Here is a 20,824-nt window from a genome sequence, read left to right as displayed (position 1 = left end):
ACTTACCTTACACAATATCACAAATCAATGGATCAAATTATATATGTTGTGATTGAGCGTTGTCGTGAAGCGAGAAGGTATAAATAGTCGTTACAAACCAACACAAAACATTTAATGAAAAGCAAACGTACAACGATGAACGTGTTCTTCTACGTATTTTTCCTAACAAATTGTGCATTGCTTGCTGATTCGACAATTCACGTTGAGGATTTGAATTGCGAAAACTATAATTCGCTCAAGTGGCTTTGGAATCTAAGGAATAATAATCGATGCCTATCCATTATAACTTCACTCATCATTCCAAAGTGCTTCTTCGAACAGGTTTTCAATTCAAATTTCGTTATTCGTACAATTAGTCCGAAACGATTGTTGGTCCGCAACATTTTCGACACCAATCGTTTGAACTGTGACAATTTCTTCATTTCCTCCAAGAACATAACATACATCAGGGAAGTATTTCAACAGAGGCAGGACGAGAAGCGGTTTTGGCCATTTTCCCAGATCTATCTTGATGTACCTGAGACAGAATTCGACAACGCTACCATTGACTTTATCCATAGGAACGCGTTAAATGTTTTTCTAATGGAAAGAGTTGTAAACAGCATGGATAATGGGCCGTTCAGTTTCAAGAGCATGTTGAATGTTCTGACTAAAAAACGTTTTCTGTTCACATCGAATCTATCCGATGCTGTGGCATATTTCGGTGTATACAAAGATCATCCACTTTTGAGTATCAGAAGTAGCAGCAAAACATTCCGTGTCAGTTTGTTCAACTGTCCGCCATACGTGATCTACCTACCAGGAAACAACTTGTTAGTATAGTGGATGTCTTATCCTAATCAAAGGTATTCAATACAGAGATGTCTTGTAGATTCGATGGACTTGAATTTCGAATTTTGTCTGAGATTACTCATCCATGGACTATTCAGCCTACGAAGTGTGATATATCTCAGACAATAAGCGACCCATGGTCAACAGTCTTGAAAAATGTTAATAATGGCACAACTGACTTAGCAATGTGCTCTGTCTGGTTAAATTTGAAGTCTAACGATTTCTATGACGCCACCAATTATATTGACTATCAGTGTGGAACGTTTCTGGGTATGCTTACTGATGTAGAAGATATAAAATGAATAAAATCCGATCTTACTTCGTTCCAGTGCCTAAGCCAACACTGGTCAATCCAGCAGCCTATCTGTATATGTCGTTAAGCAGAAATGTTTGGATGGCTTTTTTATTCAGCTTTATTTCAACATCGATAATTATGACGTTAACGGCCAGAACTGGAAAACGATTTTTAAAAAAGTCGTGGAACGATAAACTTTATATTGACTTTAGTCGATCATTTCTGGATTCAATGAATGTGGCTACGTTGCATGGGATAGAAAAATTTCCAAAACAGGACTCAATTAAATCGTTGTTTACCAGGTTAATATAGGACGACTAACGGCAAAGCGAAGGAAAACTATCTGATTCGGAAAACAGACATTTTTACTCACCAAGCCCTTCGGGAAATGCGTCATTACTTCATTGACATAAGCGTTACAACTCATTTCCCGGGGGCTTAGAGAGTAAAATAGCTTAAGTGGATCGTTCTATTTTGCCTTGTGTTGTTGCATCCCTCACATTCGGCTCGAGCTGCAAACGTCACACTTGGGAAAATTAAAAGTTTAAAACAAGGATGTAATCCAATGTACGGTTGGGAATGGGCAGACCTAAGTTTTTAAAATATTTGTAAATTTTTCGAATCACGATAGAAAATAACCGAAACCTGTTCTTTCGCTTTGTGATTAATAGGAAATGTCTGAACCTCATATTTCTATTTTTAGTTGGATCATTCTCAGTTTAATAATGGGAGTTGCATACACCACCGGATATACATCATTTCTAACACGTCCAATATCGACAAAACCAGTCGATAGTTTGGTTGATTTTCTGCAAAATGGAATGTACTGGTCCGTAGTTTCCGGTCCAAATTCTTTAGCTCCGACATTGAAGGCTACTGGTGTGACGAATCTCGTTAGATTATCACAACGGACAATTGACAAAAATAACGCGACCATGGATGACAGTAGCAATGAAAGGAATGCGCTTTTCGTAAAAATCATCACGAATCGCTTCATTACGGATGTAAATGAGAATACCGATCCCACATACTCGCTACGAATTATGAAGAGTTGTTTTTTGAACTACTATTCGGTGGTTGCTTTTAAGAAGTATTCCGGCTACACCAAATATTTTAATGAGAAAATTCGAGCGTAAGTTTTTGTTTCGGCAATGCACTTCAAGCATTAGTGATTCTCTAAGTAGAGTACTGAAACGGGACAGGGTATCAAATAAATTTTGGGACTAAATAAACGATTTTCACACAAAATAGTACTCTACTTGACAGCTGTCACTCGAATCACTTTTCCTTGAAGTGCGTTGGTTTCGGTGATGGTAGTGTTCGACCAATGATCCCATTCTTCAAAAAAAAATCTTTTGACTGTAGATATGCTGAGTTTGGACTCACAGAACGTTGGGCACTGAATATAAAGGGAGTGAAGAACAACTACATGAAACCATACTTTCTGAGTGACGGCAAAAGTACTGATGGTCCAATTCGATTATCGGTAACAACATTAACAGGAGCATTTACATTACTTTGGGTTGGACTAGTTCTAGCCACAGTTGTATTCATGACTGAACGACTGTTGCGCGCGTTCTACTCAAATAGAAAGCTATTGAAGGTGCAAAAGGTTATTTTAAAAATTTGATTATTTATTGCCACACAAATAATTGTTTGTTTTAGCGGAATTAATGTCTTTGCCTACAATTAAACACTTTCCTTTCTGCTTAAATTCATTGTGTGTGGTAATGTTTAGTTAATGGGTCCCAATTCGTCCTAGAAATCAGAAATGTTTATTGGTTGTCGTTTATCAGTTCACGAATAGAATGTTACCTCTTCTAATTGTCGGGGGCGACGGTGTTTAATTAGTTTTAAGTGTGATCACGACTTTTTGTTCCAATGGAAATCAGACAACAGTGTGAAATGGACAAGCCAAGCCGGAACAACGTTTTGAAATGCATTTTATTTGAAGGACAATTTATTGCAGGTATAATTGTCTGAAACGGATGTAAATAAATGGTTTGAGTGTGAAGAATGTGTTTTTATGACCTCAACATAATTTTTGAATTTCTTTCAATAATGGACAAATTAATTTTAAATTCAATCACCTTTTACGGACGGCTAGGCTATGTTATTCTGGTATCACTATATTACGGTCTTTTCGAGTAAAATGTTGAAGCTAATGAAGTATTAGATTTTCTTCCGATCTGTTGTCAAAGTTTCGTTATTGTAGCCGTCCGTGAAAGGTTAAGACTTAAAGACAGCATTTTATTTTTGTAACTTAAGGAAAATACTTTTCGAGAAATTCGAGTAAGTTTTCAAGAAATATCGAGAAAGAAGAAAGTTCGAGGAAATTCTAGAAGGCTCTGTCATCGCAGCTTCCACTTGGTTCAGTGTGAACATTGTACAGTGCGACCATAGAAACAGGGTCAACCTTTCCCTCTTAGGAAGCAACATGGATACATACAGAGGACATTTCAGCGGGCTGAGGATATGCAAACATACCTTTTGTAATTTCTTCTTTTATTACGAAGAAGGAGTGTACGTAGTTATAAACCGGAATGTTTGGTTTCATTAATTCGGCAACTTCAACATCGACTTCAGCTCTATCATCATCTCATCATTGATACATACCACCATAGGTGTGCATCCGCGATAGTATATACAGTCCTATTTGGTGCATTTCGTTTTTTTTTGGTGCCAGTACATGGACAAACTCTGTTGGGGTATTTTTCGCCTCACAGAACTTCATTAATTCAATTAACAAACTAGCACACTGTTCGTATTTTTGGCAGCACAATATTAATGTTTCCCTGCAATTTGTAGCCGTAACGAATTCCATCAGAACATTGACTGCTCCATTGAAACGGCGCAGGAAGCCGTTGAATTTTCTGTATTTGATTTTTATTGAATGTGATTTATAATGTCGCTGAAAATTGGCCATCAGATCCGTTGAGTAATCGCACAAAGGTAAGGTGCATTTGTATTTTTTGCAATCTTTTTTCGGCTTTGGCTTTTCTTCGGTCGAATGTGCATTTCTTAAGTGTTTCTTCATATGGCGGAGTTCTTTGCCGCATATTTCACATTTGTCATGTTTGAGTAGGTGACGTAGGTGATTAGTTTGGCGCATTTTTTACACGGATAACTTACGTTTCGATCGATATTCTGGTTTTTCTTGCGACGGGTCTTCAATGTTTTTCAATGTTTGCTTCAAACATGAGCTTTAAACATATGCGATGTGTAAAAAATCTTGTGTATTTATACAACAAAACAAAGACAATTAGATCTGAACCCGCGATTGATCTCTGTCTGATACATGTTGCATTGAGAGCAACAGCTTGAAACTTCGGCGCGACAAACTTCAAATGATTGTCCAAACAAGTTTAAGTTACAGCCAATCAGAACGCTTGTTTTTCCAGTGAAGTGGTGGTCACATTCAAATTTTAAATCGATTTGGTTCTTGTTAGATTTGTGCTGTCTATTTGTGAAATACACTAGCTTAACACACATCCGAGTTGATATATTAACGAAAATATTGCAACAGAAATTTGTAAAATTAGGTTTTTCGAAAAATCTACGTTGCGCATGAAAAATCTACGTTGCGCATGAAAAATCTGCGTAAGGAAGATTTGGTACGATTCAATGTCCAACCATTTTTTTCCGGAATTTCGTTTTTTACCGAGTAAAATCAACGCACTTCAAGTGATCATAGTCGACAGCTGCCAAATAGAGTACCTACGGTACCTACTGTACCTACGCCTTTCTGTGAAATGTTTTTTTTACAGTTGTGTGACACTGTCAAGTTTCTGTGCACTATTTAGAGCACCACTCATGCTTGAAGTGCGTTGGTAAAATTCAGGCGTTGCGAACCTTATGCTCAAAACAAACGAGGATTGAAAACGTGTTTTGGTCCTAGTTTTCATTGACAGGTGCAGCAGTCGCGATTTTCAACAATGAAAGTATAAACCAGGTATGGTCTGTTCATACAAACCGGAGGACATGGCGATTTCATAGAAACAAACTCTCATGAGAGGTGAGTTTGTTTATATGAAATCGCTATGTCCTCCGCTCCATACAAAGTTTGACATTCGACCATACCTTGACGTTCATTGATTTTGAATAGAAAAAGTTCTAACTTCATTTGACAGTTTCGAAAATTTCGTCATGAAAAATAGGACCAAAACACGTTTTCAATGCCTCGTTTGTTTCGAGCATTAGAGTAATTACTCTAAGTTCCGAACACAAAATTGATTTCTGGAAAATTTTGCATGCCAAAGCGAAGAAAATGCAAAATAGTGAAAAGTGAGGAACTTACAAGGTAACGCTGCGTTAATCAAAGAAAGTAAATAGATAGGTATGGCCAAACGTTCAAATTTGTTCTAGCCGGAGCACATACGGATTTGCATGGCGCCACCTCAAACGAACTCATTTCTAGTGGAAATTTGCAAGGCTGTATACTTTGGGGAGGTCACGCAGACCGCCATTTTATTAGATACGCGGAAACACACCACTTCTGATGATTTTACATGTAAAAAAATTCACCACATCATCAAGACGACGAGAATCATCAGAGTAGGTGAATTTTTGTATGAAATCGGCCATTTTATCATCAACTGTGGTGTGTAACCCGCGTATCTGTATCTGCGTGACCTCCCCAAAGTATACAGCCTTGGAAATTTGAACTAGAAATGAGTTCGTTTGAGGTGGCGCCATGCAAATCCGTATGTGCTCCGACTTGTATGGACTGGCCATACCTACATATCTACTTTCATTGGCGTTAATTAACTCCGTACACTGGGCTGAATAATAAAACTACTTCACTGCGCTTTACTCTTACTTCGCAAATGATTCTACCTCATATTTCACATTATGAACCCACCTATAGCTGTGAAGTTCCGTTCCCCGTTTCTATATTTTTAACGTTAGTTCAAGCACAGCATTGCTTCGAGCATGAACATAGAAAATATTCGGAGGCTGACGAGATCACAGTAGGCGTTGCATTTCTTTGACTGAGATAGAAGACTTGTTTTCGTTGCATGAGTCAAAACATACAGTGAGCGTTAGCTCCGATCACCAAAGCCTCCAAATTTGACACTTATCAATTTAGTGTTCATGCTAGGATCAGTGCTGTGGTCTTAGACATTTTGAATCTAGACTAACAGGACATTAGGCACTAGACGTCATGGTTCTTTTGATGTTCATTGCTAAATGTTCTCTTAGTCTAAATAGGCCACATGAAGTAGCTCTTTCTAAGAGCTATGTCGAGACTTTAGTGTTCGTTTAGTTAACGCCGCATTAACTTCAAATAGAATTGGATCTTGCTGTGTGATAGGTATGAGCTTCTTTAGTGCTCTTTACTCCATTAAAACCCGATTTAACATAATTTTCTTGATGTTTATTAGACACTTGCAGTTTAAGTTACGTGTTTGATGTCAGAGAACTAATTATTTGCTTTGGCTACGTTCAAGTGTTCCGCGCTTGTTTCCGTCTCTTCGCCACATCGGAATCTGTTAAAATCCAACACCTCTATTGCATTTTCTTTGAACAGCTCCCCAACGGTTTGCGTTTCATCCATCAGATATCCTTGATGAATCAAACATTTCTCCGCATCCTTATCTTCATTGGGTTTGTCAATGTCGATTGCACCCACTTTCGATGGATTAAGTCCTATGATGTGTGTGCAGATATTCTTTAGAAGATCAGCATCAACGGCCGCATCCCCAGCTGATTTCCATGCAAACATTCCACCATATGTGCCCAAATGAACACCGGAAGATGTGGTTGTTAGTGGATGAGAGCCACCGAATAATGTTATCGGTTCTGCTGCTTTGAAACATGTGGCTCGGCGTAACGATGCATTTTCACCGACACTGCCAATCATCAATGCTAATTCATCACCAAGACTTTTGCCTTCAAGTCCCTGCATAGCTCGTAGGCCGTCCGCTCCGAAGTCAATCTGAACGACCACCGAAACAATAATCAAAAATTAATTTGAACTGCAGGTTGAGGTAAGAATTCGGGAGTTTTTACCTTTGATAGCAGGTCATTGGTGGGCATTTTGCTAACATGTTGAATGCAAGCCATCGAGGCCGATTCGACAAATTGTTGAAACACTGTATTTCGAGCCACAAAGTCCGTTTCACAGTTCACTTCAACCATTGCGCCAATGTTTTTCTTTACAAGCACTCCCACCAAACCTTGTTGAGTGATGCGACCCTGCAGCTTCACGGCCTTGGCCCAGCCGAGTGCCTGCGCTTGTTCGTGTAACCATTGTTCGGCCTGAAACGTTACAAATTATTGAATTGACTGTCACTTCCACTATAGCAACCGGGGCTATACTTTTGCTATGTCGTTCTGATACAAGTCAAGGGCTTTTTTGCAGTTAGCGAATGTGTAGCCGGTCTTTTTGCGTAGTATGGCTAATGGTTTCTGCTCGACCGAATAAATCAATGGTGTGGTATGGATAAACCGGCACAAAGATTTGAAATTCATTTTGTTGGGATCTTTAAATAAAAAGAAAATGATTTTAATTACGAAAAGCCGAATTTTGAACGATCGATGGAACCAGGTATTCCATCACAGAAAAACAACATCTCGCTAACAACCACTTACATAGGAATAAATTAGTTTTGAGTTCTGTCAATAATCTTCTCGTTTCTGTTTATCCTTTGGCAAAAATGCTTTTAACTTCTTTCTAAAAATTCTGCAACACTTTGAGCCTATCCAGAGCATGAGATTTTGAGAATGTGATGCAATATGTAATTTTCAATAAAGTTGGATGTTGATGACAAGGGAAAAGTCAGCTGTGAATGAACGAAACACTAAAACAGTGAGGTGCCGAAATAAATTTCAAATTTGAAAAGTGTTCCATCCAATACAGAGAGCCCATTGATGGGATGAAATTTGATAGACACTTGACATTTCATTCAGTCTGTTGCCCAAACCTATTGAGTACTGTTTCAATTGGACACAAGAGGTAACATTGAATCACTACCCCCATCGATTACTTCTGAGGTTTCAGGCATGCTCAACACCCCCAACATAGGATAGAATAGATTACGGTTTGCGGTCCTTTTGAAAGCCAGATCCAAGATCCTTAGTTTCCTACTCCCTGGCCTAACTACTACTATCAGGGAAATTTCACGGTTTTTAAAAAAGTGTCGTTAGGCGTTCTCCCTCGAATGATGTCGAATCCTCATCTTGGATAATACTGTAATGTACAAAAGGGAACAATACCTAAGGGTTTCAGGTGGCGTACCACAGTAGGGTCAGAAAATTATAATCATTAAGCTGATAGTGCTGACAACACTGCCGTCGACTGACATCACCGCTCACAGACTCTGCACGAATGTCACAATTTGACGAAAAATTAAACGTAAATAATAAAAGACACGTAAAGGCGATCGAAGTGATTTAATAACATTTTTCTGCAGAAGACACAATGATTTAGAGATAACATACCGATCGAAGGAGGATCCACAAAAAGTGCAATTGTTAAATTAACTGCGACGACGACGTTCAGATTTAAGGGAAAAAATGAAGAGAAATAGATTACTGATCGGTTCCTTTTTGGCCGTCTGCGTGCCGATGATTGTCGGACATGATTTGAAGGGTTTCGATGATACGATTTTGTTCAATTTAAATTGGCCGGGTAAAGGCGACGATTTAGCGATGGAAGAGCCTATAGGTGAAGAACCATTAATCGTGACATCGCACAATAAAGAGAAGTACAAATGTTTCATACCCAATTTGAGCGAAGCTCCGAGCGAACCTCAAAGTCCGTACACTGGTCCAGGTAATATTTTAAGAAAATCTTCAGTTACTCGCAGCACACTACGATTTTCTCATTATCAATCGCAGGTCCTCTTGATCTCATATCAACATTGTTCAGCTCATCGTCTTGCTCATATCGCATCGAAAGCTACTGGACATACGAGGTATGCCACGGAAATTACATCAAACAGTTCCACGAAGAACGGGAAGGCAAAACGTCCAAACGACAAGAATATTTCCTCGGCAAATGGGATAAACAGAAGACTGAAAAGCTACGCGAAAGTTTAGCCCATGCCGAAAGAGATGGTGAAAAACTGAGATACAAAAAAATCGATGGTCTGTCACTGCCCTACTTGGAATTCGAAATGACCGACGGAACATTGTGCGATTTGATCAACAATCAGCCGAGAATCACGAAAGTTCTTTACGTATGCTATGCACCCGGTAAAAATGAAATATATTCGCTGAAGGAAGTGTCGACATGCAACTACGAAGTGATCATTCTAACGCCAACACTGTGCGCTCATCCCAGTTTTAAGCCCACAGTCACCGCTGAGAATAACATCAATTGCGTTCCGTTGGACGATTCGCCGAATATGCCGAAAAGTTTGTTGTCCATGGAACTGGAATCGTTGAAGGCTCAGTATCAAAAGTTGTCGGTAAGTGTGTGGTTCAGTTTGGTTGACGGCCTGCGTTCGTTTTCGTTTGGTTGTTTGGTTTTATCGTTTTTATTTTGGTTTCGTAGGAAGTGTCCAAGAGCATTAAGAATTTTGCTATTTACAAAATTGATCCTAAGGTTCGTTACTATTCCTAATTTTGTTTTTAAGTTAAATTCTTTCCTTATCGCTACACAGATCACACCGAAAATAACTAACGACGAACTGTAATTTAGACATTTTTTGTTCGGGTAACGCAAATGTGGGCAAGACGTTTCCAGTTCTATGATGGTTATTTTCGGGGCATGCTCTGTAGGCTTGAATACATAGACACTAAGGAACCGAAGGTTCGAGATCTCTGAAATACTGGACCAACATTAACCGGTTACGATGGCCATTAGGTTGAGGGAAATTTTCGCCTTTCGTATGGTCTGAATTGTGCGTCGAATCGTTGATCTTGAATAAGGACGAAAATTCAGAAGAAATGAAATGAAAGGAAAATGAATTTGATCATTTGACGGCTTCAGCAGAGCCGTCTTTTCCACATATGAAAAAAAGGTTATTGCCCGTGGCGCCTAAAAAAGCCTACTCCAAGAAAAAAGCTCATCGCCAGAGTCTCCAAGAAAACTTTTTTGAGTCACATGGAACATTCATCTGGCTTCAGAGATCTCCAGCTCAGAATGCGAAAATTTCTCTCTTTCTTTTCCATTAAAGATTTTCAATTCAAATTCTACAGGACGGAACGCTTCGTATGGAAATGCTGCAAGGCGATAAATTCCCATCGGAAATTTCACAATCCAATTTGGAGGAATTCTTGTCAAAGGAACCGAAATTTCCCAAAATAACAACCAAAATTCACGACACTACTCCCGTTCAAGATTTTCTCAGCGGCAAGAATTGCCTCACTGGTGTAAGTACCAAAATAATATTGTGCTTCGTCTGTCCTGATCTGATAAAACTACATTCGGTTGCATTTCATAGGGAACTGGATGGTGGAAATACGAATTCTGCTACGGGCGATACGTTCGTCAATTTCACATTGATAAAAACGGTGAAACATCGATCGTTCTAGGCTTCTTCGACGAAGCATTGCACAAAAAGTGGCTGGACGAAAATGAATCGAAGAAACCGAAACCTACGCGCACACATCTGTCCCATTTCTATCAAGGCGGTAATTTGTGTGAGAAAACTGGTCAAAAGCGGCAAACCGAAGTTAAATTGAAATGCATGGACGGAACTAGTAGTCCCACAGCTGTTTCGTTGTATTTGATGGAACCGCAAACGTGTCAGTATGTGCTCGGCGTGGAGTCTCCGTTGATCTGTGATATTTTGGAAAAGGCCGATGAATACGGATTAATGCCAAAGCAAGACGGTGATGTTGTTTCGGATGCAAGCACCGGGGAGGGTGTATTCTTGGGCAATGCTGTTATTGAGGATATAGAAGTTCGATTTGAAAATGATTAAAAGGCTAAATTTTGGACGATTTCTTATTATTTATTAAACTGCACGTTCGACTCACTCAGCAGTAAATTCCTGAGATGCTGATACGACATTTGTATAACCGAACATTTGTATAACCGAAAACTTTCACGTAGGACTCCAAGTGTAGAGACATGTTTGACCTCACATTGCTACCAAAACTGCGCGCAGCACTGTACATCTTAGCTCAATGCCGTCAAAAATGACCAGCCACTTTTCATACGTGACTCAGCTAGTAGGTTTTCAAATAGTTCTCGTACAATTTCAGTAGTTCGGAGTTCGTTCGCGGCTGCACAACCTCCAGTGCCTTTTCAAAATGTTTCCAGCTCACAACAGCTGCATCGATATTATCCTCCAATGATTTCATGGCTGCTTCCTGACATACTGCCTGCACTTCTGCTCCGGAATATCCTTCTGTTCGCTCCACTAGCTGCTTCAAATCAACGTCCCCTTCAAGAGGCATATTTTTGAACTTAATTTTGAAAATCTCCGCTCTAGTGGTCTCGTCTGGCAGTTTCACATACACTATTCTGTCGATACGACCGGGTCGCATTAATGCTTTGTCAATCAAATCTGGCCGATTGGTAGCTGCTACAATCGTGACATTGTTTAGCACATTAACACCATCCATTTCAGTTAACATTTGCGCCAGCACACGTTCTTTGACCGATGATCCGGAAGACCGTTCGCCACCGATTGCATCAATTTCATCGAAAAATATAATTGCTGGTGCCACTTGTCGCGCTTTCCGGAACAAATCTCTAACCGCACGCTCCGATTCACCGACCCACATCGAAAACAGTTCCGGTCCCTTGATTGACAGAAAATTGACTTTACTTTCTGTTGCCAGTGCTTTCGCGATCATTGTCTTAGAACAACCGGGAGGGCCGAACATTAGAATTCCTCGTGGTGGCGTTATTCCGAGTCGTGTGAATGTCTCCGGATGTGTTAATGGCCATTCGATTGCTTGTTTCAATTGTAATTTCAGTTCATCCTGGCCACCAATGTCGGTCCACTTGACGTTTGGACTTTCTATTAACACTTCTTTCATTGCACTCGGCTTGACGTGGCACAAACCGTTCTGGATGTCAGCAAATGTAAGCATGAGTTGCCCAGACGAGTTTGATAGATTTTTGTCTTTGTTGATGGCATGGAGCACTGATTTTGATATAAGACTAGACAAATCGGCTCCGACAAATCCATGACACGTATTTGCTAAGTGCTTCACATCGTCAGAGGTCAATGAGTTCTTTATTTTGCCGAGCATCTTTGTCAAAATGTCTTTCCGAGCATCTGGGTTTGGTACGGGTATTTCAATTTCGATGTCGAATCGGCCGCTTCGTCGGACGGCTTGATTAATATTTTCAATGTTACTGGTTGTAGCCAACAGAAACGTTCGACTACCCTCTCTCTTGCTATGAATGCTATCCAGAACATTTAAAAAGGCTGAACTGACACGCTTCGACGAATCCTCTTTGTTTTCCTTTGCGCAAACGTTTACTATCTCTTCAACGACAATGAAAGTTGAGTTCGGGTAGTTCTTGAACGCCTTATCAAAGTGTTGCAACAAATTCGCTTCCGTTTCCCCGAAATATTTGCTGAAAATCTCGGAAGCGTTTATCGTCACAACAAGTGCATCCGTGTCAGCTGCCAAAGCACTGCATAGTAAGCTTTTGCCACAACCAGGAAGGCCGTACAATAAAACGGCTCGTGGTATTTGCATTCCCTGCATGGGCTTAGCAATACCGAAGGCAAAGTTCATTGCGTCTTTTATGTCGGCGATTGTACCATTCAATCCCCCAATCGATTCCAATTGAATGTCAGCATTCAAATCACCTTCATTCACTGTCTCATCTTCAGCTCGAACGATTTCGATTCTGGTTTTTCTTGTCACCAAATGAAAACTGTGACTCGGCTGATTCATGCTGAGCATTTTCAATTTCTCTTCGATGCCTTGACATACGTCCGAGTACTCGTGTCCTGTTATTCGAGTGATGAGAAACGTAAATGTTTTGTTGAAAATTTCAGTCGTGAATTCGTGATCACAGCAGACGACGTTGTTGAAGAGTTGTTTCGCAATTATGTTGGACAAATCGTTGTAGCTTTTCCGATCAATTTCACTTGGTACTAATGCTTTGATTGTCATAGTGGCAGCAGGTGGAGGATCGTATGGTAATTTCGTGATCGTGAAATAAGTAACATCTTGCCAAGCAGTGCGTAATTCTGAAATTTAGGGAGGGAATGCGTTAGAAAGCCATGCAATGTTAACAACCACTTAATGAGCTCGGAGCAGTTCTGATCTACCTGATTCCCGATTAAGACTTAACCTGATAATGTTTTTGAACGTTATAGGATCGAATGAGACCAATTTCAGGTCGGGTCAGGCGTCTTTTCTTCTGAGATTTGAAGTTATCTGACCTGAGCTGAATTTGCAGGCAATCCATTTATACTACGGTCGACCTGTTCCGAGCTTTAAGCTTTATCAGACATTTACTGTTGGACTACCGATCTTCAAGAAGAGTAACGTTCAATCTTCGGTTGTTTCAAAGGGAGGGAGATAGTTCAGCGAACTAACTATTAATTGGAATAGCTCGCGAAGTAGACGTTGTAGTAATAAGCGAAATGAACTCACCATCATCCGTTACGAAAACGTTGGACGTATTTTTATCCGCTGCCGGCCATAACCTTTTTACAACTGGAATATGAGTATCGCATGACGGCTGTAACACCACAAAATCACTGATAATCCAATCACATAAGTTCATCACCGACTCGCTAGCAAACACTAAATTATTTAAATATTTTGAGCCCAGATCACTTAACAGTTCATCGGATAGAATGGCAGTTCGGTCTGTCGTCTCACATAATTGTTGTGCATAGACTTGTTTCGATCGAATAAACGAATATTTCCATTGAATTGATTCGATGGGTTCATTTGGCACAGGGCAGTCTTCTTCGTGCTTGTTGCGGTCCTTCGAGGTTATATAAATTTTGCACTTTTCACACAATAGCCAAGCGATTTGATCTTTTTTAGACGACGATTTTGGTGGCATTTTGGTAGAATGTTGGTGACAGTTGATTTAAATTCCAGTAAATCGGGAACGGCACGATATTTTAGGAAGATAACTTAGCCACATGCGGTGTTGTGCAGATGTAAACAAAAATATTATGACATGTGTTCGTGTCAGACAGATGCGGCGTGAGCGACGTTGAGTTTTAGGTTTTGACGTTTGCTGACGGCCGATCATATCATCAGGTGTTTTGTTGTGTTTGTTGTTTAGCAACCAACGAACAGTAAACAATAAAATTATTCATCAAAATGATGGACTGGGCGGAAGACTTTAAATTTTTGAAGAAGGTAAAAATTGCAACTTTCTGTAGTCACTGCACCTTTTACTATTTTACGATATTCCACTTAAGGGAACCTAAAATTACTGAAGAAGGTAACAGAACTTCAACCACTCTGAACACTTTACCACTTTACATGATCCTCCTAAAGGTTCTATTTACCGGAATTCTATCACGCACCTGTCTACTTCTCTAACTCTTATCACCTGCAAACACTGTTGTTTCAGTCAGCAAAGAAAGGCCGTCGGGCTGGAAACAGTTCGTCGACGGCAACAACATCGGTCACTTCACCAACGCTGGAATCACTAACAATAAATGATAAGCCAGATAGTGGAGGTACGTCGTCATCAAGTAACAATATGAATGTAACATCGGATGAACGGAATGCAGATGACGTTGACGAATACATCAGATCGCAGAGAGTGAGACGAACTGGTGGATGGGCGGATGAAGGAGTCAAGTGAGTATTTCTAGCAGACATTGTCGATGATAACAGATGATGTAGATGTTGTACACCGTGATTATTTAACAGATCCCCAAAATCGGCGACCAACGTAATCGAACAGTAAGTTATGCAATGGACACTACCATCCACATAACCAATATTAACCCTCGACTCCATTGTTTCTTTCGTTAAGAGAACGATTCAGTTCCATCACCAATACGACCCATTTCTCTGACGATGACATTCCAATCATACCAGATCTCGATGATGTGCAGGACGACTTACTCATGAGCGATTTGGTTGAAGCTCCAATTTTGGCAGAAAATCGAACTGCTACGTACAAAGAGCTGAATTCCGATTTGATGAAACAGGCCGCATTCACTGCAATGGAGGATGTTGATTTGTCGATATTGGGTCGATGTTTACAAAACGATCTCGCCGAACCGGACGAGGAATGGAATTGGGATAAATTGTTCACAGAAATATCGTCGGATATTCATGCGGATAAGCCGAAAAGTGCCGAGGGTCCGGCTACGCAATATGTGAATTAAGAAAGAAACGTTCGGTAAGTGGAAGAAATCTTTTATCTTTTAACTGAAAAGTCGCCTTTAAAACAAGACAAAAATTTGAAGAGCTCCACAACGACTTAACGCTTTGGACTCAGAATGTCTTTTTTCCCATTCCAGTAGAGTGCTGTTTCCATCAAATTTGTTCCGCGAATGAAATCTACAGCTACGATATTGGTCATCGATCCCCATTCTTCAATGTACCATCGTGATATGTGTCGATTCGCTTGATCGGCCATTCGACGCAATCCTGAAATTAGACATTGCACCAAATGAAATCCTGTTGGAATGAATCTCAAATTTAATGAAATAAATGTACCGCCAAATCGATCGGTTAACACATCCCACGTGTTTGGAGTTAGCTCAGCCATGTCAGCTACTGGACGACTTGAAAATCTAAAAATCATTTTGTTTTACGCACATCTTCGATCATAGAAGTAAGTGATTGAAGGAAATGCTTACAACAGGAAACCGCGACTAGATGGAGACAAATAACGTTTCAAATCGGTTAAGCTCTGGACGTTTCCCCATCTTTGTTGCACCGAGTGCCACAGATACGACGGAAATTCATGAACCATTGCTATGTGATCGTATCCCAAAATTACATTTCTTTTGGTCTTCCAAATATCGTCTAGGTTCGCATCCCAAGTAAGATTCGGATCGACCAGTAGATCTCCAATTTCGGTTTGAATGTAATGCACAAGGTTCCTATGGATATCTAACTTCTTACCAAAACCTGACGACGGAAGAGAAATAATTTTTTAAGTCAACCAAAGTGGCGGATTGTAATTTATGGCCACTGTACCAACTGGCCATTCCTGAACGTCAAAGATAACAATTTCGTTTGTTTCCAGAACAAAGTCTTTGACCTGCCGTAAGACTTTTGCAAGTGATTGTTGTTTTGTGATGCCATGATTCACCCAAAACACTGGGTGCGACGCTCGATAATAACCGATTCTGATATCCAAGTACCGTACGCCATGCATCAATTGGGTATAGATATCATCGTCCTGAAATTATGATTTCGAGTTACCTTTTCGCTATTCAAACGTATCAACATCTAACCTGCGTAAGAGCATACTTCGTAACTAAAGTTTCATTTCTCCTTGGATTGAACCCATCCCGGTAACTACCCGAATCATGTGTGCCAGCCAAGAACAAATCTCTAAATTTGAATCGGCCGATGTGACTTTTCATATCGTTCATCCACGTCGGATGCGCTGATACACAGGCAGTTGCTTTTACCTCACCGTTTCCATTCAAATAAACGGCCCAATATCCGTAACATTTAGTGCGAATGGAAATTTGTTTCGATAATTCCACGTCGAATAGAATATTCGTAGTTACCCAGCCACTTGGCTCTTTCGGCTCCAACCAGTACTGTGCTGTTTTATTGGACGGGCCATATGTCCAAATCGAATCTGTTTCGGCCATACGTGATTCGAAAACTTCCACTGAATCTGCATATGGCTGGTCATAGTGAGTTGTACTCGTTGATTCGGTGTCGGGTTTTTCCGTTGTTGAAGCATAAAAATGATCATCATTATAAGCCGGGACACTGTATTTGTGGTATGGCCCTGAGGGTTCGTCGTTTGTTATAAGTATCACTCCTTCGGTGGGCTTTACACTGAACCAAGATATTTCCAAATGGTGCAGTTTCGAACTTATGGTAAGGCTTAATCGAAGTGGGTGTTCTGTTGGCGAAAGTGAAGATTAAGAGAGTAGGAAATATCATTTGTCATTACATGGGTCCAATGAGTGGAGAAATGGGTTGAACAAAGATTCTTCTGTTGTGAAAGCTATCTGCTACTGTCTATCACACGGATATCAAAGATCTGATCAACGCAAAAAGGAATAACGAAAAGGAATCGGAATAGCTCCGAAAGTAATTCTTAACATGAGGCAACAATATCGTCAAAAATTCTGGTTTACCACTTGTCCTGAAAGGTTTTTCGTCATTTAGAAGATAAATTCCGAAAGAAGTAACAAATTCTACAAACATTATATTGGTGATATGTTTGCCGCTGTGGAACGTTAAGAGTTATTTTACGGCTATTTCGAATATCACTAAATTTTGGGTATTAATGAAGGTATAGTGAGTAAATTGAATAATTTTTTGTAGTAATCGTTTTTTCAAGTGGTAAATGCGCTTTGAATTGAATTGATGTAATTCGTAACTAAAACGTACATTCATTTTTACCGTCGTCGTATTGTGAAATTGTTACAAACGACTTAACAATAAGTGGGTACTTAAAAGTGTTTCGGTTATTATTTGAGAAATGCCTTGTCAGCATCAATATATTAGCGATATTCATGATAAGTATTCCGAGTCTATTCGGCTAACATTTATTGTAAATGTCGGTAAAATAAGGAAATGTTTTTTCTCTCTCTTAAATAACCCTTTGCAGTGTTATTATCGGGTCTATTACTTTTTTCAATCGAACAACTTTCAGAAGATAGATGCGAAATCTTTTACTTCATTCATTTTAACAACCAGTAGAAGAATTACGACAGGATTTATCTATTATCTATACCAAAATTACTATGAAAATGTTTCAATCAAGTTGCTTCGAGGTATTGTTCTAGCTCACGATCTAGTAATTGTCATTTATTATTGATAACAGGTGAATAACACCGAAGTTGGTAAGGACCGCAATCAATTTTATTCTTTTGGTATAACTATTACATGTGTTGGTGTGACACAGTGCCGCACTGGCTACCAATTAACCCTTCAGGGAAATCGGGAAAAAACCAGTACAATTCGAAAACGGTCATTTATATCAATGAAAGTAGATAAGTAGGTATGGCCAGTCCATACAAGTCGGAGCACATACGGATTTCCATGGCGCCACCTCAAACGAACTCATTTCTAGTGAAAATTTGCACTAGAAATGAGTTCGTTTGAGGTGGCGCCATGCAAATCCGTATGTGCTCCGGCTAGAACAAATTTGAACGTTTGGCCATACCTATCTATTTACTTTCATTGATTTATATTCACCGACTCAAATCACACGAATCGACGTAATGAGGAATCCGAACACTTCATTTGAGCCCGGTCAATGGATCGTCAACCCGCTCACGTTTTACTAATTTCGATGCATTCGTAAAGAAATTAGTACACTTCATCAGTAGTAATAAATTAACGTCAAGCTAAGATTGTACTATTCATACCAATAAAGGTGTTTTTGAAAAAAAATAATTTATATTCACAATATAAAAGGTCCTTTGGGAATCGCCCTAATTCCCAGTGATTCCCACTGTGTTCAGATATTGACGACAACATACTCTCTGCTGCTTTCAAGCTAAGTTTTGTAAGAGCACCTTTTATGAGTGTTTTAACTTCAGACACCAGTTTATTTTATGATAAGATCGATTTTTTACTGGCTGCGCCATTATTGTTATATAGTGTATAGTGTATATAGTGCATATATTCGGCTATTCATCTGTTCATCGATAACTACGAGAAAAATAATGACAAGCTCTGGGTAATATTGTCCTTTATATAGTAAAATACATGTTAAGAAAAATTGAAGTACAATATTTGAAATCAACAGATTAAAAGTACTTTCATCGATAGAAGTAATAGACCCGATAATAATAGTGGTCATATGTTTGCCGTCTGTAATGGGTTAAAGGCTTTGGCTAGTAAGTTTCAAAAGAAACGAAAGATTACAAACAGAAAAATGGTTGACACGCTAGTTTAGATTGAATGTAAGGTTTTCGAAATAATTAGTTTCTGTTAGTATTTCAGGTACGATTTATGAATCAGATTTATGACTTCGCAAAAATTTAATATTTAAAAAGAATTTCAAAATAATTTTATCGATAAACAAAGTGCAGTCGATTCCGACTAAAAAAAACTAAAATGTTTCTGTTCTACTTTAGCTGTTTTGTTTGTTTAAATGGTGTTTTCATTTAATACAAAATTCTAATTCTAACAAATCAAAAATGTACATTAATGTGTGTCAAGGTGGGTGTCATAGGAGAAAACATCACCTTCGTAGTGTAAATCACCGTTATTATTATTCAGATAGATAATTTTAAGTGCGAGATGTTTATTGTGCATAGTGAAACTTTCAATCAAAAGTGCATCTTTTTCGATGGTACTTATGATAGTCTGATAGACCATCCACTTAAAATACTACCCAAAAAGTTCTTTAAAAAAAGATTGTCAGAACAGGTCGTGTGTAATAGAGACATATTGTCTATTTTATCAAAATGCGATACGAATTTTGTTTGAAAACAACATTTCACCTTTGCTTACCTATGTTAGCACAAAAACACAAATTTACAATTGATGCAAGTGACACGAAAATTATAGTTTTCACTTGATTGAACATTGTTAATGGTTTTTTTTCCTTTATTCTATTACGATGTTATATTAGACCGATTCCACTAGTTCCAGTAAAACAAAACAAAACAACACTAAATTGTATGTGACACCATTGCTAACATTTTAGATTTAAATAAAAATTATTTGAAAACACTTTTATCACACGAATTGACTACAGTTCGTCCAACATTTAAGTCTGTTTACAGTCATCACCCCAATTTAGATTTACAGAAAATGTAAATATTCTATTCGTTGCTCGTTTTATTTAGTTCAGTCGTTATCTCACAACTAGTTCGGCGCTCGGTTCTAATCTCTTTAATATTCACATGAACTTTGAAATTAAAACACTCATCCTTGAACTCTGTTCGTCACACGCAAAAACTATATCGTCGGGTGCATACACAACATTATTGTTTGGGGCACATTTGTGGACAGATTTAATTGTGATACCTAGGCCATCAGCAGGTAGAATGTTACTGAAGCCATTTTAGAGGTGGCTTGACTCACTCACTCACTCAAATAAAACGAAATAATTAATTGAGCAAATAGAACCGTAAACTTTTCTCTTTTGATGTCAAAACCAAACGATGTACATTTCAAGCTGGTACATTTCATATTTATTCAGCATATTTTATAACAAAGAGCACCATTGACTATCGCATTCAACAGAAACAACCGACGAATCAATTTAGAATGAGAATCAGTCTCTCAATCGTAAATTGTGGTTTGTATTATAAGTTTTCAAGAATGATATTAGGTTTAAGTGTGATCGTCATACACATTAATAAAACTTCAAATTGATGTGGTCTAGTCAATGAATGAGGGTCTTGTTTTCGAACATCGTCGTAGCATCTACAATTTGATATATACTTAAGTTGTCATCTGTTATAGGTATCAATATCAACAGAGATCACTCGGCAGAGATTGCAGAGTAGAGCGATGAGCTCTCGATATAAATACTTTTAGCAATGAATCGAAGATCTTATTTCAAGCTGTTCAGTTGAAAGTGATGTTGAAAACACTTAGATGTAAAAAGAAGTAATAGATTTGATAAGTATGTTGTATGCTTGCGTCTGTGAAAGATTAGTATGGTCGAATATTGGCCTGAAATAAAGA

At 38.9% G+C, this 20,824-nt stretch overlaps 6 protein-coding genes and 1 long non-coding RNA gene across 11 annotated transcripts; 3 read left to right on the top strand and 4 right to left on the bottom strand.

Moving 5' to 3' along the window:
- Nucleotides 1-301: 301 nt before the first annotated feature.
- LOC119085982 lies at nucleotides 302-2,857 on the top strand. The gene is made up of 6 exons (XM_037196549.1): nucleotides 302-812; nucleotides 872-1,101; nucleotides 1,161-1,428; nucleotides 1,830-2,258; nucleotides 2,492-2,729; nucleotides 2,792-2,857. The coding sequence occupies exons 1-6, from the start codon at nucleotides 583-585 to the stop codon at nucleotides 2,798-2,800; spliced, it is 1,404 nt and encodes a 467-aa protein (XP_037052444.1). The 5' UTR covers nucleotides 302-582; the 3' UTR covers nucleotides 2,801-2,857.
- On the bottom strand, nucleotides 2,793-4,456 carry LOC119085983. Its single transcript, XR_005089375.1, has 3 exons — nucleotides 3,614-4,456; nucleotides 2,942-3,105; nucleotides 2,793-2,884 (listed from the first exon to the last, which is right to left on the bottom strand). It is a non-coding gene; the product is annotated as an uncharacterized LOC119085983 (long non-coding RNA).
- A 99-nt stretch (nucleotides 4,457-4,555) lies between these two features.
- LOC119085974 lies at nucleotides 4,556-20,744 on the bottom strand. 3 transcript variants are annotated; one of them, XM_037196537.1, is made up of 7 exons: nucleotides 19,640-20,744; nucleotides 16,441-17,069; nucleotides 16,181-16,385; nucleotides 15,838-16,111; nucleotides 15,470-15,771; nucleotides 11,312-11,314; nucleotides 4,556-4,567 (listed from the first exon to the last, which is right to left on the bottom strand). In XM_037196537.1, coding segments are annotated over exons 1-7 (1,491 nt in total). In that variant the 5' UTR covers nucleotides 19,716-20,744; the 3' UTR covers nucleotides 4,556-4,565. The 3 variants fall into 3 exon arrangements, with proteins under 3 accessions (XP_037052432.1, XP_037052433.1, XP_037052431.1); XM_037196538.1 differs by lacking the exons at nucleotides 4,556-4,567; nucleotides 11,312-11,314 and having other exon boundaries at nucleotides 15,376-15,625; nucleotides 15,695-15,771; nucleotides 19,640-20,736; XM_037196536.1 differs by lacking the exons at nucleotides 4,556-4,567; nucleotides 11,312-11,314 and having other exon boundaries at nucleotides 15,376-15,771; nucleotides 19,640-20,743.
- LOC119085977 (elongation factor Ts, mitochondrial) lies at nucleotides 6,482-7,882 on the bottom strand. The gene is made up of 4 exons (XM_037196540.1): nucleotides 7,721-7,882; nucleotides 7,448-7,611; nucleotides 7,139-7,387; nucleotides 6,482-7,064 (listed from the first exon to the last, which is right to left on the bottom strand). Exons 2-4 carry the CDS (start codon nucleotides 7,598-7,600, stop codon nucleotides 6,549-6,551), a joined length of 918 nt encoding a protein of 305 aa, XP_037052435.1. The 5' UTR covers nucleotides 7,601-7,611; nucleotides 7,721-7,882; the 3' UTR covers nucleotides 6,482-6,548.
- LOC119085973 (endoplasmic reticulum lectin 1) lies at nucleotides 8,467-11,017 on the top strand. Of its 2 annotated transcripts, XM_037196534.1 has the most exons (5): nucleotides 8,467-8,903; nucleotides 8,969-9,540; nucleotides 9,627-9,677; nucleotides 10,274-10,447; nucleotides 10,519-11,017. In XM_037196534.1, exons 1-5 carry the CDS (start codon nucleotides 8,645-8,647, stop codon nucleotides 10,999-11,001), a joined length of 1,539 nt encoding a protein of 512 aa, XP_037052429.1. In that variant the 5' UTR covers nucleotides 8,467-8,644; the 3' UTR covers nucleotides 11,002-11,017. The 2 variants fall into 2 exon arrangements, with proteins under 2 accessions (XP_037052429.1, XP_037052430.1); XM_037196535.1 differs by lacking the exon at nucleotides 9,627-9,677 and having other exon boundaries at nucleotides 8,471-8,903.
- Nucleotides 11,028-14,188, bottom strand: LOC119085972 (ATPase family protein 2 homolog). Its single transcript, XM_037196533.1, has 2 exons — nucleotides 13,649-14,188; nucleotides 11,028-13,239 (listed from the first exon to the last, which is right to left on the bottom strand). Exons 1-2 carry the CDS (start codon nucleotides 14,067-14,069, stop codon nucleotides 11,249-11,251), a joined length of 2,412 nt encoding a protein of 803 aa, XP_037052428.1. The 5' UTR covers nucleotides 14,070-14,188; the 3' UTR covers nucleotides 11,028-11,248.
- On the top strand, nucleotides 14,240-15,717 carry LOC119085980 (intraflagellar transport protein 43 homolog). Of its 2 annotated transcripts, none has more exons than XM_037196547.1 (5): nucleotides 14,240-14,374; nucleotides 14,592-14,824; nucleotides 14,897-14,929; nucleotides 15,003-15,374; nucleotides 15,499-15,717. In XM_037196547.1, the coding sequence occupies exons 1-4, from the start codon at nucleotides 14,336-14,338 to the stop codon at nucleotides 15,358-15,360; spliced, it is 663 nt and encodes a 220-aa protein (XP_037052442.1). In that variant the 5' UTR covers nucleotides 14,240-14,335; the 3' UTR covers nucleotides 15,361-15,374; nucleotides 15,499-15,717. The 2 variants fall into 2 exon arrangements, with proteins under 2 accessions (XP_037052442.1, XP_037052441.1); XM_037196546.1 differs by having other exon boundaries at nucleotides 14,241-14,374; nucleotides 15,496-15,717.
- Nucleotides 20,745-20,824: the final 80 nt, after the last annotated feature.

This window comes from Bradysia coprophila, chromosome IV (genome assembly GCF_014529535.1).
Source record: "Bradysia coprophila strain Holo2 chromosome IV, BU_Bcop_v1, whole genome shotgun sequence".
Lineage (NCBI taxonomy): Eukaryota > Metazoa > Arthropoda > Insecta > Diptera > Sciaridae > Bradysia > Bradysia coprophila.
The sequence above is the reverse complement of the archived record's forward strand: the minus strand, read 5'-3'. Positions and strand labels throughout refer to the sequence as shown.

Excerpts from the sequence above, each read along its gene's own strand:
- LOC119085982 (XM_037196549.1), top strand. The coding sequence starts at position 583 with ATGGAAAGAGTTGTAAACAGCATGGATAATGGGCCGTTCAGTTTCAAG. Across the intron at positions 813-871 it reads TACCTACCAGGAAACAACTT|ATTCGATGGACTTGAATTTC; the intron begins GTTAGTATAGTG and ends GATGTCTTGTAG. Across the intron at positions 2,259-2,491 it reads TTTAATGAGAAAATTCGAGC|ATATGCTGAGTTTGGACTCA; the intron begins GTAAGTTTTTGT and ends TTTTGACTGTAG.
- LOC119085977 (XM_037196540.1), bottom strand. The coding sequence starts at position 7,600 with ATGAATTTCAAATCTTTGTGCCGGTTTATCCATACCACACCATTGATT. Across the intron at positions 7,388-7,447 it reads ATCAGAACGACATAGCAAAA|GCCGAACAATGGTTACACGA; the intron begins GTATAGCCCCGG and ends GTAACGTTTCAG. Across the intron at positions 7,065-7,138 it reads CCAATGACCTGCTATCAAAG|ATTGACTTCGGAGCGGACGG; the intron begins GTAAAAACTCCC and ends GTGGTCGTTCAG.
- LOC119085973 (XM_037196534.1), top strand. The coding sequence starts at position 8,645 with ATGAAGAGAAATAGATTACTGATCGGTTCCTTTTTGGCCGTCTGCGTG. Across the intron at positions 8,904-8,968 it reads AAGTCCGTACACTGGTCCAG|GTCCTCTTGATCTCATATCA; the intron begins GTAATATTTTAA and ends TATCAATCGCAG. Across the intron at positions 10,448-10,518 it reads GCAAGAATTGCCTCACTGGT|GGAACTGGATGGTGGAAATA; the intron begins GTAAGTACCAAA and ends TGCATTTCATAG.
- LOC119085972 (XM_037196533.1), bottom strand. The coding sequence starts at position 14,069 with ATGCCACCAAAATCGTCGTCTAAAAAAGATCAAATCGCTTGGCTATTG. Across the intron at positions 13,240-13,648 it reads CGTTTTCGTAACGGATGATG|AATTACGCACTGCTTGGCAA; the intron begins GTGAGTTCATTT and ends CCTAAATTTCAG.
- LOC119085980 (XM_037196547.1), top strand. The coding sequence starts at position 14,336 with ATGATGGACTGGGCGGAAGACTTTAAATTTTTGAAGAAG. Across the intron at positions 14,375-14,591 it reads ACTTTAAATTTTTGAAGAAG|TCAGCAAAGAAAGGCCGTCG; the intron begins GTAAAAATTGCA and ends CTGTTGTTTCAG. Across the intron at positions 14,825-14,896 it reads TGGGCGGATGAAGGAGTCAA|ATCCCCAAAATCGGCGACCA; the intron begins GTGAGTATTTCT and ends ATTATTTAACAG.
- LOC119085974 (XM_037196536.1), bottom strand. The coding sequence starts at position 19,715 with ATGTTCAATCAAGTGAAAACTATAATTTTCGTGTCACTTGCATCAATT. Across the intron at positions 16,112-16,180 it reads CGTTCAGGAATGGCCAGTTG|GTTTTGGTAAGAAGTTAGAT; the intron begins GTACAGTGGCCA and ends TTCCGTCGTCAG. Across the intron at positions 15,772-15,837 it reads TCTAGTCGCGGTTTCCTGTT|ATTTTCAAGTCGTCCAGTAG; the intron begins GTAAGCATTTCC and ends AATGATTTTTAG.